Source organism: Cydia strobilella, chromosome 4 (assembly GCF_947568885.1).
Source record: "Cydia strobilella chromosome 4, ilCydStro3.1, whole genome shotgun sequence".
Taxonomy (NCBI): Eukaryota; Metazoa; Arthropoda; class Insecta; order Lepidoptera; family Tortricidae; genus Cydia; species Cydia strobilella.
The window spans coordinates 13167215-13186802 of record NC_086044.1 but is presented as its reverse complement, the minus strand read 5'-3'; the positions used below and the strand labels follow the sequence as shown (position 1 = coordinate 13186802).

The 19588-nt window shown below is 34.9% G+C and overlaps 3 protein-coding genes across 4 annotated transcripts; 1 reads left to right on the top strand and 2 right to left on the bottom strand.

Moving 5' to 3' along the window:
- Positions 1-483: 483 nt before the first annotated feature.
- LOC134740634 (zinc finger and BTB domain-containing protein 14-like) lies at positions 484-1950 on the bottom strand. The gene is made up of 2 exons (XM_063673175.1): positions 1103-1950; positions 484-1000 (listed from the first exon to the last, which is right to left on the bottom strand). Exons 1-2 carry the CDS (start codon positions 1788-1790, stop codon positions 747-749), a joined length of 942 nt encoding a protein of 313 aa, XP_063529245.1. The 5' UTR covers positions 1791-1950; the 3' UTR covers positions 484-746.
- A 1474-nt stretch (positions 1951-3424) lies between these two features.
- On the top strand, positions 3425-13983 carry LOC134741056 (geranylgeranyl transferase type-2 subunit alpha). Of its 2 annotated transcripts, XM_063673815.1 has the most exons (11): positions 3425-3467; positions 3606-3677; positions 3860-3970; positions 4486-4601; positions 5732-5928; positions 8886-9047; positions 9181-9294; positions 10285-10511; positions 11340-11517; positions 12447-12772; positions 13601-13983. In XM_063673815.1, exons 2-11 carry the CDS (start codon positions 3675-3677, stop codon positions 13754-13756), a joined length of 1590 nt encoding a protein of 529 aa, XP_063529885.1. In that variant the 5' UTR covers positions 3425-3467; positions 3606-3674; the 3' UTR covers positions 13757-13983. The 2 variants fall into 2 exon arrangements, with proteins under 2 accessions (XP_063529885.1, XP_063529886.1); XM_063673816.1 differs by lacking the exon at positions 3425-3467 and having other exon boundaries at positions 3510-3677.
- LOC134741049 (exonuclease mut-7 homolog) lies at positions 13977-18918 on the bottom strand. Its single transcript, XM_063673804.1, has one exon. It carries the CDS (start codon positions 18615-18617, stop codon positions 16089-16091), a length of 2529 nt encoding a protein of 842 aa, XP_063529874.1. The 5' UTR covers positions 18618-18918; the 3' UTR covers positions 13977-16088.
- Positions 18919-19588: the final 670 nt, after the last annotated feature.

The following is a 19588-nucleotide window of genomic DNA, read 5'->3' as shown; positions in this document are numbered from 1 at the left end:
TCTTAATTCTAAATCATTATATAATAGTATAAATTTCGAATACCTTATAACAAGACCTGCTGCTGCAGTGTTGCTGGCTAGAGCGTCGAGTTATTATTACTATACAGCTGACGACGTACTAAACAATGAAATCGTCGTAAGCGCCGTAAAATTCATGGCGCTTACGCATTTAGGTCGCGAGATTCACGCTCCGCTTCTATGGTTTGATACCAAAACGGCAGCAACTCATGGCGCAAAATACTGGTTCTCTGTGCCGGTTCTATACGTTAGTAATAATAGTTCAATGAGCTAGAGCGGCTCGCCCATTCGCCTTCGTAATTATAGTCAACAGGGGTACACTCTTAAAAGTTTCACATTTCTACTTTACCACAGGGTATAATAATATATATAGAAAGATTTGAACAATAAAAGAAACATTTTTAAACATTGTAATGACACTTCAATGACAGTCATACTTTTTTTTTTGTCAATTAAACAAAAAAATAATAGAAACAAGTTTATTATAAAACAGTTTTATAGACTAGTACAAAAATAGCAAAGGCTAAAGCGCTGAGCAAAATTTTGTGACATTAAATACATTCTTTAAATATACATGATAATTCTTAATTTTTAATAATAACTCTGAATGTCAACAATATTTTTTCAAAGGCATAATGTACCTCGTACATTAATATAAAATAGTTTAAAAATAAGGCAGTAACAGGGCTACCATTAAAACAATTATATATTTGTAATTTTGCATATAACTATACATGGTGGGTATACTGTTTAGGTGCAACTGTTTCTGTAGCATTTTTATATCTGATTTCCTTGATTGTCAATTGTTTTCCTTGATGTATTCTCTGGAGATGGCTCCTCATATCATATGATCTGGAGAATGACCGATGGCAAACTGGACACTGAGTTTTTCCGGCGTGAGAGTCTTTGTGTAGAGTCAGCGATGTTGGATGCTTAAATCCTTTTGGGCATAACTGACAACGGAATTTAGCCAATTCAGATTCTGTAACAAAACAAGAACACATATTAGACACCCATAATCATATCACACCATTTGTTTAATCAATTAATATTCTTGGTGTTACCATTACCATTATCAACTCACCTGAACTGTTTTTATCTGATAAATCTTCTGCTGATGTAGATTGATTGTCAACTTGCATTTCCTCAGTGGAAGTCTGTCCAATTTGGTGTTGCGCACTTACAGCCTCATCAGGTCTGATTTTCTCTTGTGGCTCATTCTCAATTTGGGGCTCTGGTATAATTCTCATTGGAGTAACTTGTGGAATGTAAACCTCTCTAACAGTCTGCATTGTTGCTAGGTTAATAGGCTCGTCGTTCTGAACAGGCAGCTCCACTGTAAGTCTAGATTTAGCACTCAAATCTAGTGAAGTGTTATCAGTTATCCTGAACAAAGCTTTGGATGGTTCATCTTCTACATTATCTGTCAAACCTTTCACTTCCAAAAGCTCAGCAGTCATAAGAAACGATTCCAATTGTTCCTGCAAGATATTAACCTCCCCGTGATACATAAAGTTCACTATAGCGTTAAGATCTTCAAACTTCACATTCCTAAATATGATCACAGGGTGTTGACAAGGGGTCTCTTTAAAAACCTGTTTGAAGTAGTTGCTGCACGCTGAAAGTAACATCTTGTGGGCTTTAATTTTACCTCCATCACAACACAAGGTAACGTCCACCAAATCGTTCTCAAATCGCAACACGTTGAATGCTTCAGTGACGTGGGAAACATAGTTATTCCAGCGTAAGGACAACTGCGGAGCATTATTCATGTTACTTCTGGTAAAAATCAAAGGAGGGTGATAAGTTTTTACACAAAACACTAATTATAATTGCTGACGAACTGAATAGAAAGATAACAACAAAACCAATCAGCCAACCAATCCCATGAATAATCAACGAAAACGGTAATCAGAAAAAACTTGTCAGTTTTGACAATTCATGCACCGATTTTTCTAATTATTTCTTCAAGGGTCCGAATCAAGGCCATGAAATTTTTCTATGTTAAATCTTTACCGGAACACGCATATACATATACATAAAGAAATAAATAAATACTTAAAAATGAAGCGTGCTTTTATTACTACACGTCCACAAGGCAGGGAACACAAATATTAGAAACGGTAAAAAAACGCCAACGTCGGGTTTTAACGCGACGCTTTTTAAGCTCTTGTGCGTATGGGGCCTAAGGACCGCGCGTTAAACCCTCGTGCGGATGAGCCCTTGAGCACAAGTCTCGGCACAGAATAAAGAATAGTACTACCGTACGGAGGAGTACCAAGTGGCCGAAGACCGTCTGGACGCCCTAGGTACCGCTGGAGAGACGAAGTGCAGAAAGACCTCAGCGAATTCGGCGCCGTCGACTGGACAGAGTAGCATGGCGGTCTTTGGTGTCGGAGGCCAAGATCCACTTCGGGTCGTCGCGCCACAGCAGTAAGTAAGTAAGTAAGTACTACCGTACTGAAAGGAAATTTCCTACAAAACCGAAGTTTGACAGCGATTCAGGGCCGAGTCATGTTGTCCCTTTCTAGTGTATGGAACTATCCCTTTCAGCTATTTAGGGGTTGTCAAAATTCATGTAGTTATCTGTGGTTGTGCATGCAAATGGGCCTATTACCACACTTGCGAACTGGCCCGACATCGGGCCTGAGCACGAGTATTTTTCCGTTTCACCAAATATCGTTAACAGTATTTGAAATGTAAAAAAATGGTTCATATGCAAAAATATCAAATATTGTTAAAGATGTGCTGATATTCCGTGAAACAGAAAACGACTGGCTCGGGCCCGATAGCAAATATGGATCTAACTGGCCCCAAAGGAACGTCAAGTTTTGCCAATCCTAAAGTCCGTAACACACCATCGCACCGCACCGCGACCTTGGAGCAGTTCTAGGAATAGGTAGTACAATCATAATCATAATCATAATCATTTTATTGGTAAAGCTAATTTACATGCATTTAATGTACTGGCGTGGGCTTCCACACTATCGCACCGAACCGTCAAAACGGTGTGATCCTACCTTACAGACTGCGGCACACGTGCGCCAGTGTTGCTAAGTGTCGCATATTTCCATGAAAAAAAAAAGGAACACATTGAAAGTCCGCGGCAGTCTGTAAGGTAGGATCGCACCGTTTTGAGTTTTTGACGCTTCGGTGCGATAGTGTGGAAGCCTACGCCAGTACTACCTATTCCCTCCAAGGTCGCGGTGCGGTGCGATGGTGTGTTACGCCCTTAATAATTGGTCAGATCAATGCCGAGCCGAACGTAGACGAAAACGCCCGAACCGCCCGAACACTCTAGTTTCCTCCCGTTAGTCTCAGCAAGCATGTATTTTAAATGTAGCATGAGCATGAAAATACGACTGTGATTTGCCATTTGTCACGACATATTGACATATATCGCTCGCTCGCTCGCTCGTCGCTCATCCAATACAATTTATACAATTGATGTTCGTATTGTTCGGCCTTTCCTTTTATTTTAATACTTTTAATGCTCATTATTATCTGTTATTATCAATAATTTATGTTTAACCGCGGTTCCATGTTTCATGACCCCATGAATTAATATTTGTTTTATTTCATTGCAGTACTTTTCGGAGTATTGTACTATCACATTCCATTCCACAATCATATTTTTGTAGATCTCCTTTAAAAAAATGGTAAGTAATATTTAATACCTCTGATGCAATTTGTGAACAATTCATCTAATGTTAAATTGCCTGCTGTAAAAGTTCCCTGAATTTGGTAGTCCATTATTTAACAAACCTATTTTGAAAGGGCACAGTTTTTGTATATATTAATAGACTAACTGTGGCTTAATAAACTGTTTCAATTTTTTTAGCATGGCAGAGTGAAGGTCCGTACCTCAGAGGAGGAAAAAGCTAGGAAAGAAAAGGAACGCCAAGAGAAGTTAAAAGTGTTTAAACATGCAATGCACAAGATTCAGTTCAAGGTAAGTAATAATAAATTTTAGAACCAGATAATGTCATACAGTAGAGCCTCGCAAATCCGGACCCTTGCTAATCTGGTGATAGCTGTCGGGACGGTCTCATGCTAAGAATGTGATATTGATAGTCCACCATGAAATTTCTTCCCCGACTAAGAGTACCTTCAAAGTGATGTGCGAAAATGTAAAGCAGAAAATTATACCTACTTAACTGAGTTTTTTACTGCTATTGTTTTATTTATATAATTAGTTTTTAGCAAAGTACAAAGATACATAAGTCATTTATTTATTTCCTAATTGGGTAATATTATAAAATAAAAATCTTGAAGATGATAATCTGGAAACCTTTATAAAATTGTTATTTTACATTGATGTCTTATTATTTAAGGTCTGCAATTGACAAATTTTTCTGTTGTCTTATTCGGCTTAAATTTTGCATTATTAAGTGTTACAGTGGAAACTTGGCATTAAAGTTAAGTTTATTTAACATTTAAGACACAAATTTGTATAATAATTTACAGAGAAAACAAAATGAGCTGGATAAAGAACTACTTGACCTCACAGGAAAAGTTTTGTCCTCAAACCCTGACGTTTACACACTATGGAATATAAGGAGAGAGATTATTATACAATTTAGGTAAGGATATAAAGCAGGGACTTCATTAAGATTTTTAATTTTATTTTTCAATATTGTAATATTGAAAAGTTATACACATGAAAAATATTTAAAAAATATTCTTAATGAAATTATTTTCAAAATTGCTGTCTTGGGGTTAGATATCAAGATATTACGTATTATTTATGGTATATTGTACAAAAGAATCAGTAAGGTACATATATCGTATCTGAAGGATACAATCCTGATATTTTGTGTCAAAAACAAAACAAACTATACCAACCGATGAAAAGGCGCAGTTAAAGGGTTAAAGAGGTATTTCCCGTTCGATATATGGGTATTACGTATCATTTTATGATTAATATGTACCGTATCTGCAGTACAGTTCCATAAGTCTCGTAAAATAGGTATTGAAGTAGAACTGTGTCAGTTTGTATAATTGAAAAATTAAAAAAAAAATGTTAATGATATTATTTTCAAAATTGCTTTCTCGGGATTGGATATGAGGATATCACTTATCATTTGTAGTATATTGTACAAAAAAAAATCAGCCATATCATATCTGGAGGAGCCCAAACTTGGTATGTTTCGAAAATTCTTTTTGTTTTATTTAAAAAAAATGGCCGAAATGTAATGATGTGATATATTTTTAGAATCGCCTCAAAAAGCCCTTTTTGTTTTGACCTCTAGTATGCGTGTGCCAAACGGCTAACCTGTACATCGATTTGCGGTTTGTTAATTCGAACGGATTACACTAAAACGGATAATATTGATTAGGATGCATACGAAAATTTATTATGTTATGTATATCACAGTCATGTAGTATTTTGTAGTTGGTTACAATGACAATCATAATATTAAATTATCAAAAGTATGTATATAAATTTGTATTCTTTAAGGTGTCATTACTTAAGCTGCTAGGACCTACTAAGATGTCAACCTCACAAAACACAAGATAGTCAACATACATCACTAGTATAAAAATATTCCTATTCACTTTACAATGAACTAAATAACAAATACTAAAAAGGTCACGCACTTGTCTGGTTTTATTTTTTCTTTCTGCTTTCATTCATCAGCAGGCTTTAAGTTTGGTTTGACTCATTAGTCAAACCAAACTTAGGTACAAGTAATAATTAAATTATTTACAGGCAAAGTGGGGAGTGTGAAGATTTATCCAAACTATATGACGATGAGCTGCAACTAACTGAGTACTGTTTGAAAATAAATCCAAAGTCATACTGTGCATGGCACCAAAGAGAATGGGTGCTCACTACTAGGTCTGATCCAGATTGGCAAAGGGAGTTAGATGTTTGTAATAAATATCTAAAGTTTGATGAAAGAAATTGTAAGTTATTTTATTTTTTAACCGACTTCAATTTCATAGAAGGAGGAGGTTCTGTATTTTTTTTTCTTTTTTTTTTTATGTATGTTCACCGATTATTCCGAGACCCGTGGTCCAATTTGAGTCATTATTTTTTTGTTCGAAAGGAGCTACTTCCAAGTTGGTCCCATATTAATCTGGTTCTGATCTGATGATGGGATCCCTGAGGAATTGAGGGAACTCCTCAATTTTTAAAGGCACATGTATGGTGATTTGGGTGTTTTCATAAGCAACTTGAGCCTTTTCTCTCGAAAACGACCAATTTGATGAAGTGGACCTGATGATGATGATTGTTTTGAAGGTAGTGATGATGATTTTTTTAATGTAGGATGTTCAGCGATTACTCCGAGACCCATTGTCCGACATGAACAATTCTTTTTTTGTTTGAAAGGAACTACCTCCAAGGTGGTTCCACATTAATCTGGTGCTGTTCTGATGATGGGATCCATGAGGAATTGAGGGAACTCCTCAATTTTTAAAGGCACATGTATGGTGATTTGGTCGTTTTCTTAAGCAACTTGATAATTTTTTCTCGAAAACCACCAATTTGATGAAGTGGAGCTGATGATGATGATTGTTTTGATGATAATGATTTCAGCGATTACTCCGGCACCCATGATCCGATTTGAGTTATTCTTTTTCTGTTTGAATGAAGTTACCTATCCAAGGTGTTTTCGTAATATTTTTGGTTTTGATCTGATGATGGAATCCGTGAGGAATTGAGGGAACTCCTTAATTTTTAAAGGCACGTGTATGGTAATTTCGGTGTTTTCTAAAGTAACTCAAGCATTTCCTCACCAAAACCACCAATTTGATGTAGTGCAACTGTAGCCTAACCACGAGTTTGGCACTAAATATTCTTCGTAACTTACTTTGTACACTAATACGCCAGTACGAGCGAGATGCATAAACAGTAAGTTACGCACACGATAGGGAATATATCAATGTCAAACTCGTGGTAAGGCTACTGATAACTTCCCTCGTATGTGTATTATGATTTTTGATGTAGGTAGTGTTGGAAACAACCAAAGAGACTGAGAGGTGAAGGTAGAGGGTATTAGTGTTTGGGGGGTTTGAGGTTGGGGGTTGAGGGGAGGTGAGTTGATGGGTCGGAGACTGAGGGGTTGGGAGTGGGATTGGGGGTTAGGGTTAGGAGTTAAGGGGTCTGGGGTCGGGGAATGGCGGTTGAAGGGTTGGTGGTTTAGGGTTGAGGGGTTCAGTGATCAGGGGTTGATGTGCTGTGAGGTTGAGTGATCGGGGGGTTTGAGGGATTGGGTCAGTGGCGGGGCGGAGAATGGATTTACTGACAGGAATGATTTCCCAGACGGACTCGAGGAAAATTCTGATTATTTAATAAAGTTTACGAATTTACAGATAAACATGATTATGTTTTTCATTCATGCGTCACGCTCTTAATAATGTCTTAAAACTAAAAATGGAAAAATAAAAACTTTTATAAAAAAAAAGAAAAACCGACTTCAAAAAGGATGAAATAAAATATTATCCTTTTTAGGGTTCCGTGTTTAAGTATATGCGTTACCAACTGATATGTTTGAAGTCGGTGCCAAGCCAAGTACTCCAAGTAGTAACAATACCAGTCAAAAATAATCAGCTTTATGTCTATAAATCCCATTACAACTGTACAAATGTTATAAACGTGAAAGCAATTATGTCTGCCTCTTTGCTACCTTTTCATGGCTAAACAACTGAACCGCTTAAGCTGAAATTTTGCATGAAGGTTCCTTGAATTGTTTTATATTTTGAAATGTAGTCCTCTGGATAAGCGACAGAAAATAACTCAGTCCCAATCCCACACTTGCGTGCTATGACTGTTTAAGAATTAGTAAGAAATGCTCTTTAAAAAAATACGACGACAAAACGTATTAGATTTACACTAACGTGCCGACAAGCATGGTACGAACTGCGCCAAGAAGGTTCAACCGTGTGTTCTGTTCTGAGGTGTACAGGAAGTTCGTTTATTGTCGTCGTGTAACGCTGCGTCTTACATAGGCGAACACTCGCGAACGCGAAGCGAAGCGACACGGCACGGCGCGGCCGGCCCAATGCGTTCGCGTTCGCAACGAGATCGCCCACGTAGGACACTTCTATATAGGTATCAAAGGATTAATTAAGGCACCGTGCCGCGCCGCTTCGCATTCGCGTGTTGTTCGCCTACGTAGTACGCTGCATTAGGTAATCCAACGTACATACTTATATAGCTGCATCTTTATCGAATTGCACCAAAATCCCTGGTTTAAAATTTGGCTTGGCACCGACTTCAAACATATCAGTTGGTAACGCATATACTTAAACACGGAACCCTAAAAAGGATAATATTTTATTTCATCCTTTTTGAAGTCGGTTTATCTTTTTTTTTATAAAAGTTTTTATTATACAGAGTATTGAAAACTTTTACACATTTTTTTCAAACAAATTACTATGTTATTCACTGCAACTTTGATTTATTGTCTTATTACATGATAAAAACTAGAAAAATATTAGGATTGGATAAACATTAGTACATTTAGTACCTATAATGAACTATCATCAATAAATAATCTTGAGACATTTGGCCTTAGTCGTTAGAGATAATGATTGATATCCCATTGTCTGCTAATAGTAATAGAATCTTAACTCTCTTCTGATGTCAACCAACATCTCTAGCTTGTCCAAAAAAAAATATTTGGTGGGATAGCAAAAACATATTTTTTTAGTAATTACCATGGAATAATGCTTTTTTCAATTTGTCATTTATACTACTTGGTAAATTCCGATATCACCCATAATACTCCTCGAAATGATTTCAACTTGCGTAGTTATGGCTGTGCATCGCTATAGGAGGAGCGATCGATCCACGAAGTTAAATTGATAAATTTGTTGCGAGGCGAGACTTCATCCCTAACAACTATTTACGTTTCCAGTTCACACTTGGGATTATAGAAGATTCGTAGTGTCTCAATGCAAGCCGTCACTAAAAGAAGAATTTGATTTTACAACTGAGAAAATACATGACAATTTTTCAAACTATTCGGCCTGGCACTACAGGAGTAAGATGTTAGTTGAATTGTATCCTGATTTGGAAGGTTTGTAAATTATTACTTTAAGTATTGGGTGAATTTAGGAATTACCTACCTGACACTCGGTTGTGACTCAGATTTACCCTCTTACACCTTTTTTTTCTGGTAATCTAACAAAATTCTTATCAACTAATTACAGGTGGGAGACCCATTGAAGATGGCCACCACAAGCATGAATTGAAACTAGTTCAAAGTGCAGCTTTTACTGATCCTGATGATACTAGTGCTTGGTTCTATCAGAGGTGGTTATTAGGTAAACTATACTAGTTGCAAAATCAACTGTGGCTACAAAAAAGAACCCGTCCCTCAACTATGTTCTTCAACTTACTTAAATGACTGATATACAAATAGTCTTATATTATGAAACAGTCCATCTCCATCACGCAAATTTAATATTACCCTTTAGACTGAGATTAAAACTCACGACCATCAGCTTTTACGGCAGGGTTAATGCTAGGTTTAAACTGGCTGCTGTGGAATTAATGTCGAAATTCAATTAAAAAATTGGCACAGATGTAGTACAATAAATAAGGCATTAAATTTAATGGGCAGATGTGTCTGCCGCAGATATCTGTGCAGACACATTTGTGCCTTATATAGTGGGGTGATTAAAAAAAAACAGTTTTAATTTTTTTTACTCACCCATTATTTCATCCTTCCTAATAAAAAATTAATTAGTAATTAATTTGAGGATTTTTAATTAACATTTAGGTAAAGCCTAAATTTTAGGAGTACCTACCACCGTACTACCGGCCAACTTTTACAATTTAAAAAAAAAATACGTACTTACTGCGATGTGGGATATGGTTTGATGTTAATATGTTTACCTATTATAATAGTTTTTGTGACTGCTACATAATAAAGTCTAGATTATTTTCTACATAGATGTTTTAGAGGTTGAGAGTAAAAAAAATTAAAAAAATAATAATTTTGCCTTTGATTTAACTTTATAAATGTCGGTAGCGACCCCTAAATATCAATAAAAAAATATATATAAAAATCCAGTGTTTTCTAATGCAATAGATCATCTGTAGATGGTAAGAGTAAAAAAACAAACATAAAAAAACTCAGTACTAGTTTGAATCACCCTAGGATTATATAGAGTAAGATATTTTGACTGAGCACAGTGAGCACATATGTAAATATTGTTTTTTTTTTTAAGTACTTAAAAAAACTCCTACACAAACATAAAATACCTATGAATTCATAAATGATACATTTTTTTTCTTATAACATATTTCAGGTGCAGTAAAAACAACAATAAGTCTGGTTGTCTGCACTGTGAAGCCGTCGAAGTCTTCCGTAGCGTTCAGCAACCATGTGCCCTTAGACATGGTGAGATCTAGTACCAACTTATACATCAACAACACTCTTTTGGAAGGCGAATGGGTGTCTTGTACCGGCAATCAGTACGATCTTTTATGGATACTCAAACATAATAGAGAAATCACTGATGATTTGGATATTAAAGTTAGTATTTTTTACTATCTAAATGGTTAAGAAAGAAGTACCTACTAGTGATATAGAAGTGTTATAGAGCTCTCTTTTGAAAGAAATCATATTGTCATGTCATTGTTTGACCGCCATTGATTCTGTCTTAATGGATTGTGATATTGATTTGACGACTTCTTATTATTCTCTTGCAATAGAAACCATCTCGTCATGTGTAAGGGATGTTTATTATTTCATCTTTTTGTCATTATTTTAATTTGTTAATTGCAATTGATTCAGTAGAAGGAAACATCTGATAATGCTTATCTCCACTGTTTAAAAGGCCCGCGAGCCCTTTCAAACGTACTCATAGGCGGGAGAGCAAGGACAGCACTTATTAATGCCATAGACCCGCACGAATTTATCTAAGGTGCAGTATTGGCCAACTGAACAAAAAGTTTGAAAACTTCAAAACTAGACGAAAAATATTGATATATGAAAATTAAGAGAATAAGTACGAGTATAATGATGTTACTTATTTTTAAAATGCTCAAAATCAAAACACTGCCATAAAAAATTTGGTAATGATGCACAAAATTTAATATGTAATTTATTCGCTAACGCAACCAATATATATATATATATATATATATATTTTAAATAAACTTATACATAAAATAAAATAAATATATATATTGGTTGCGTTAGCGAACAAATTACATATTAAATTTTGTGCATCATTACCAAATTTTTTATGGCAGTGTTTTGAGTTTGAGCATTTTAAAAATAAGTAACATCATTAAACTGGTACTTATTCTCTTAATTTTCATATACCTAATGTAACATGTAACGTAATTTATTTTCCAGGTAGAATATGAAGTGGACGTAAAACAAATAATAAAATGCGTTAAAGCCGATACATGTGAATACATCGGTAAAAACGAAATCAGCTTTCAGAAGCAGTATTCTAAACCTGTGATTGAAGAGCTGAACAACCAACTCGTAGCATGTCGCCAACTGCTGGAGATGGAGCCGGATAATAAATGTTAGTATTATTTCTGACTTAGGTAATTTAGCAAATTTAACAGACAGAGGTGATTTCCGGAATTAGCCAACATTTTTAAGTAGGTAGTCGGAATTACCCGAATGCACCTTATATCATATACACGGTGTTTCATGACCCACTGAAAACCTAAAAACAGTTTGGTCAGAATCGATAGGAGAATTGATTGCGCTATATTTTAATGGGGGTATTTTTTTATTATTTTTACATGCTCAGTCTACAAGTTTGTAATGCAACAACATCAGTAACTAGCATTTGACACGTTATTTGTCAATGAGCAACACCCTTAACTGGCCATTGGTAAACCTTATCTCGTTGCAGTAAGGTATGCAAATAATCAGTTAACAGTGTTTACGATGGTAACTAGCAATTGTTTGATGTCACTAAAACGACGAAGTATCTTGTGCAGATTTACCAGTCGAATAGAATTGTTAAGGAAACTAAACAACGAATATTGTTTTTAATATTTATCGGATTAAAGAATAAATACTCAAGATGAGTTTAAAATAAAAAAAATCTGTTGAGGTGTCTCAGGTTTTCAGTGGCTCAAGTAACACCGTGTATAAAAGTTGATTCACTGAGCTGTAGGTGGGTGGTTGTAAGGACAAGGTGATAGTGTCATAATGCGCCTTGAATTGAAATTGTTTCACCTCGATCTCGAGAACTGTTTGTTCCATCGTCCACACTGTTCTTAAATCTTATTACAAATACATAGTTGTCAGTTGAGAGTGTTGCCGTTCGCACAAGTTTTCATTTCAAGAACATATTTTATTTGCTACAATTTTATGGAAAAAATAAATTTCTTAGTTAGATTTAAAACATATTACTGGCTCCATAGGACACTATTGGGATTTGGGGATAATCAAGTAATAAATAAAATACCTACCTAATGAACTATTTATTTATTCCAGGGACCCTTCTGACCACCACAGTTTTCCTTTATTGTATTAACGCTGAACTCTACCATGATGAAGCTATCAAAAAGCTTCACGAACTGAAGAAAATAGACAAGCTACGATCTGGTTATTATGACGATTTGATTACGAAATGGAGTATCGAAGCAAAACTATTGTGTGATTACAAAACGAATGACAATAAGTGTGAAGTGAAGTTTCATAATAAGATAACAAGCTTGCCGTATCTCCAGTATTACAGTTATTGCAAAGTTGTGGATTTGTCTAATCAGAGTCTGACATCTAATATTTTACCATCGCTAGTGGTTCTTCAACATTGTAAGGTCAGTCTTACAGGCTCTAGGAGCTCAAGTACTTGTTAAATTTATTGACTTTAAGAAAATAGCTAGTGGCATGTTCGACTAACCTGTTATGGATTTCTGTGGTCCGAAATAAATGATTTTTTCTATTTTTTATAGGTAGATAGATAGATAGATACCTACAATTTTATATTTCCCAGGATTTCCCACTAGTATTTTTTTTTCGATGAAGAATAATGTCGCGAGGAAACCTAGATATATCTGCATGCATCATGTATCAACTAGTCTAGTCCAGACAATCAAAGGCATCTGTGGGGAGCATCGGGTGGTGTATTATTTTTCTATGTACCTCATAGATGGAAGGATCGTATAGATGTGTGCTATACGCGTGCGTCCATGAGGGACAGAATAAACCATACTAAATTTACGGTGGGGAATTAAATGTGAGAATGTGATAAGGACAAACAATAATAGCGCTTTCTCTGTTACTCCTACTGAAAGGTACATAAGACTATCCCGTTCGGTCATTTCCCCCCACCCCTCATGCCTGATCCAGTTATACTAGATTCATGATGTACATACCTAGTCAGACCAATCTACCTTGGCAGCGATTTTGATAGCACAGACTGTTTAGGTGTTATATTACTCCTTTTAAAACGTCAAATTCATTAAGTTATGACTCATAACTGCTAAAATAACTTGGTCTGGCTCTATCTAAACGTCTAATCTAATGTATAATCAAAATTCGAGAAGCCTTGTGCTAACCGTCTAATGTCGTCTACTTTCATTTTAAAACGTGATACTTTCAAGCACATATAAACATTTACATTTCATCTCATTATCATCTTTCAGATACTAAATTTAGCTAACAACCAATTGACAACACTAAAAGGTTTCCCGACCCTGGATTTGAAGGAGCTGCATTTAGAAGGCAATGACGATTTGGATAAAAATGAAGAGCTTCTTAGTTTAATCAAGAAAAACTGCAACTGCGAGATATTTATTTAAATTATTGGTAGATAAATTAGAGATTGTTTACTTACATGTAGAATGTAATTTTATGAAAGCATTTTGTGCTTTAGGGATTTACCTAATTCTGTATACATATATATATATATTCTATTTGCTAAGCTAAACTTTTAGATAGTCAATGAGCTATCAATATCATGTAAATAGATACTATAAAGGTTGTTTGTTGGTGATGAGATTGATCAAAGTAAAAATAAAGTACATTTAAATCATTGATTTATTTTCAGTATGTATATGTTAACATTCTAGAAGTACATTAATTTGCTTCACATAAATCTAGATGAACACTGTTGTCCTTAAAATACGATGCAGCAATTTAATATGTTGCTATGTTAATAAAATCGCTAAACAGAATAGAGTCTAATTAATATGTCAGGGTTGCGTAGGTTTGGTTTGTCTGATTTTGGTACGCAAAGTGTATTGTAAGGTGTACTGGGGTTATTCCGATAGGAAAATATTTAAAGTTGATTTAAAAGCATGTTCGTTATTCAACTCATCATAAGACTAGTTGTGGTCGTTGATTCAATGAACTCAAATAGGGTCAGTTGTACCAACCACAGTTAACAGGCTGATCAACGTCACGCAGCAGAGATCTGATGAAACTTCCCATACAATAATTTTTTGCGAAGTTTTTAACGGTGACATGCGGTTTGGTGCAACCGACCCTTGATTACTCGTCAACGAACGAAACGTTTCTTGGAACTGTTTTAACTAGTTGAATTTTAACATAAAATATAATAAATGGTTATGAAAGTAGGTACTATATACGACTATTACGACTTCAAGGTAATTGGAAAAGCATATGAGACGAAAAACTCCAAATAGCAGTTTGATCACATTCCGTTCACGGGTTAACCCCAAGACTCCTTTATTTTAGTAATAAACTCATTTTCAAAAGTGGCTAAACGATTTAGCACCTTATAATTTTGTTAATTTAATTTGTAACATCACCGCCGTGACGTGAAGCTACGCAACTCCCGACTCGAAGAAATAATATAAGTAAAACTAAAATATAACAATTATTTTAACAAGTTACCTGTGCTTAGTGTTACGTTACACCAAAGAATTACATTTTACTTAACATTTATTAATATGCTTAAACATATCATTTAATAGCTTATTTTATAGATAGTTATAGTTGTCTAAAACTGAAAAACTCATTGGCAACAATGCTTACGGCTTTCATAAGTGGCTTAAGTATACTTTGTAAAGGGACATTCCACGAAAAAGTCGCTTGCTAAATGTTTGTGCCTTGTATGTCATTTCAATTAAATGCGGAAAGCTCAAGGATATACTGTCAATTTGCAAGCAAAGTAATTAAATATTTCTAGTAACAGTGTCAGTTAAGTTCTCTAAGTTAGTTATTATCGCTTTCTCAGCATTTTTAAAAGTAGGTATCAGAAGAATGGCATTTTGAAGCGAAATTCTTGTGGAATGCCCATAAGATGGATTCTAAATAGGAAAATTCTATGTAAATCATACTTGGAGAATTCATTTTTCAGACCTGCAAATATACACCTATAAGCTAAATGGTTTGTCTGATAAAGGGTGACTTGAAATATAAGTACATAATTGTTTATTTTTTTTAAATTAACAATACATTGTCCATTTTTTTTACAAAACCGCATTTGGATATACCTAAAAGGACTCTTTATATTACCAAAGATAGATATAACTCCGTAATAGATGGATACAGTCTAAGGAAAAAAACGTGCCTCGAAAATCAAGAAGATTTGATTCTCGATGATGGCGCCACTACCTTTGGCCTACTCTCGGATAGATGGCGCTGACAGTTTCATTTGTTATTTAACAACTTTAACGCATATACATGGGTCAAAATCATATTAAATAATTAATGCAAATAAAAAGAATCATTTATCCATATATAAATACATTTTATGGTATTTTTATACTCATACTCATTTTTAGTTTTAATCGTGTGTCGATAGATGGCAGTGAATTTACTGTGGTTACAAAATTTACTATGACAGTACCGCTCTAACCTATTATATCCTCTTTGATATTACATTCAATCAATCTTACAATACTTACATGTACATTTTTCCTTAATCAAATGTTTTGGGACCAAACAAATATGAGATTCACCATAGATAGGCATTAGCTTACTACTTTAAATTGATTAATATTCATGAATCATGCTTTAACACTTAAGTATAATATATAATGATTAACTATCTAAAATATGTTATATACACATATTATAATAGGCAATATATTAATGTTTGATTAAACAATTTACTTTAAAACAGTATTGCTTTTAATATGAATTTGTACCATGGTAAATTTATTCTCAGATGCTGAGTTTTGTGATGCTTAAAACTAGTTCACTGACAGGTTTTAAACATTCATCTTCATCCCAAAATAACTTGCCACATAGCTCACACAATACTGCAGGTTTTCCAGAGGATGAAAGTTGTTCAACATTACTTATTTCAACAGGCACACCCTTGCTAGTGAGACAAGTTGCCTTCAGCACCGGCTTATGCATTGGTTGAAAGGAATCTTCATCACAATCGGAATCACTATTAAATCTATCATAAAACTCTTCGTCCTCATCATAATCTTTGGCATATGCCTTATTGTTAACTTGGATAGCCTGTGAAGTTTGATACTCATTACAAATTTTATATACCTCATCAACTGCCAGATTCTTCAAAGTTTTGCCATTACATAACAAACAACGACTAAGTATATCATTCTGCTTAATGCCTACATTACAATTAGTAAGGAGCATTTGAAGTTGCTCTTTAACACTACCTTTACCTGCATCAAATATACAGCTTTGTGGAAATTCCTCAAAAGGAGTGCACTTATACTTAGCTGTAACAACCAAACGATCTTCACTTATAGCTAAATTTATAACATCATGCCATAATAAAGTAGGTGGAATCAGCATAGTGTCTATTCCACAATACCTTAAATATGTCATTAAGTTTGACAATTCAGGTTCAATGAACAGTTTTACATCATTAACTGACTTTAATGGAACAAAAATTTGAGTTTTTTCTACAACTTTAAATTTCTTTGAACACTTTTTCTTTCTTTCCAGTGTTACTTCATTGCATATTTCGTCAAAATCTATTCTCTGTTCCAAACATTTTTGCTGAAGGAAATAATATATCTGGATTAGGACATGGGCATCCAGAGCGGCATATTGGATCTGTGTGTCCCGCAATGGTCGTAATTCCCAATTAGAGCACTGCTCTGATTTCTGAAGCGGCAAGCCAAAGCATGATTGGACTAGAGAACTCAGGCTGTTGCCAGCACTGTCACTGTTGCTTGGCAAAACTAATCCGCAACTTATAAGGTTCTTCCATAATATACAAATATCCAGCAGCCCTTCTCCTTTTAGCTTCATGTTATTCAAACCAATAATTGATGCCTTCATTTCCCTCAAATCTTGTTCAAGACCAAAACCGATCTTGACTATTTCAGCATTGTCCAAGAGAGATTTGTAAAAAGTGTGCCAAAAGCTGGAATATTGCTTTTGATTGAGTATGATACTATCTATAAGGTACACATTTCTATCAGTTGCTATCTGGATAAGCCCTACTTGAGATTGTTTCGCACCAAATGATGGTTTCCATTCACAATCAATACTTACTAGACTACATCCTGCTAAATCGTTCACCATCAGGTCGTAAAACTTTTCCGCTGTATCTATCATAATGATTTGCTCTAGAGGCAAAGTAAACTTATAATACTCCTGATGAGTAGTCTCACTCTTGACATCTGTGTCCCAGTTCTCAGGTTCTGCCTCATCACTTTGAATAGTCATTTCCCTTAAGACAGCTGGCAACAGATTCTCTTGTAAGTTCAAATATGATGCCCATTTAAGAGCTTCATTCTTGTCATATGCCACAAGCATATCAATGAACTCGTGTGCTGAGTCAGTGTTCTGTCGAAGTGAATCTTTGATTAAATCATCCCAGACCGCTGTGCTTAAATTATTTTCTTCATATTTTTGGTGAATTAAATACCTCAGACCTCCAGTTGTTCGATTTTTACTAAGATTTTTGCAAGTTTCAATTGGAACCTTGAATTTATTGCACAATCTTGCCACCAACTTGCCCAATGGCTTATAGTGTATTTTATCATATTTGATGTTACAAATGTTATGTTCTTCAATATAATTTTGAACATATTCACGAATGCTAAAATTTTTGTCAAGTAGCATATCCAAAAATTGAAGAAGTGGTGCAACTTGAGCAGGGCACTCTGAAAGATATTCATCAATAATATTGGATTTGTCTTGCAGAATCAATGGGAATAGTAATTCTTGTACTGATATATCGTCAAATAATTCAAGTGCTATGACAACTTGACATGCTTGCTTGCAATTATCATTTGTGATCATTGACCTTACAATTGGCAAAATGGTTTCTTTCATGGTTGATAATTGATATGTTTTAGCCATAAGACTCAGAAAGCTCTGGTTCCTTTGCCTGATGGCTATGTGAAATGCAGGCAGTTTTAGACAGTCCTCAGGTACTAAATTGTCTGCTCTTGACCATTTATGTAAAATCTCAATAATAAAATAGGGTAATGTTTTTGTCTTACAATCTTTTGAATCTTCGCATTTTATTACGAAGACCAGGGCTACGCGAAAAGCATCGGCCCTGGAGTTGAAAAATAATTCGATATGGTGCTCAATGGTAGGACTCCTCTTCCACGTTTTCCAAGTTTCTTTCAATTGACGCAACCATAATATTGTAATATCGTCCAAATCTACATCAAGTCCTTGGTTTTGTAGAGTTTCTTCTATCGACGGAACTATCTTAATGGACTGATTTTTGCTGACAAGCTGATTTATATCCATGTTGATGCAAATTTATTTCTACGTAGGTACTCGTTAAAATCTGTTTTTACTGTTATTATTCTTTCAAGGCGGAGTCGCAGCCATATTTTGTATTTACCATCGGGTCACGTCTAATTGTCGTTTCAACATTATATTTATAAAAACAAAATTTATAAATTTACCATACACTTCTAGGTTTTTGACACAATTTCAATCAGACAAACAATCAGCCTCATCGGAGACATCGGAACGGAATGTCATTGCATTGCATTCTGTCATGATTTTGTCTTCTGTCAAAGTTGGCGACTTTTTTCATTATTCTGAGACTTTTTTAAAAGATAGAGCGTTCGGAAACGTAGTGGTTATATACTCTTTGGTTCGGATACATTAGAATAGAGCTCGTTGTTGAACACAGACCTAGCATTACATAGATGCGGCCTACCGCGTGCGCCCGTAAGGGAAAGACATAGATGACGTCATAAACGTGGGGATACCATATTGGTAAAAATTACCCCAATATTTGATATCACGTTGGGGCGATTACCCTGGAGGCAAAGTTTGACGGTATTAAAATTGTTGAATAAAATGTCAATGGGCCGTTCTTTTTAGGCGTATGAACAATGAAATACCTCCTAAAATTCGCGCAGGTGGTACAAAACTAAACATGTTTAGTAAATTAAACGTAAAATAAAATGTATTATGAGTTTTAATTTTATGAAATCACAAATCACAATCACATTATTCACACCAATTAATGTACACCACATTTAATCTTCACAACATTTGTTTATTTTATTTTTTGGAATTAGAAATACGAAAAAACTTCGAGGTCAAAATTACCCATAAAATTATGATATTTTCATCTGGTATCCCTAACATGATTGTTATGCAGCTAAATTAAGAAGAAGATTAAAAACGGCTGACCTCAGACTCGTCTGAGTAGCTGACATATTACCACAAACAACCTACGTAATTTGGGCGGATAATTTTAC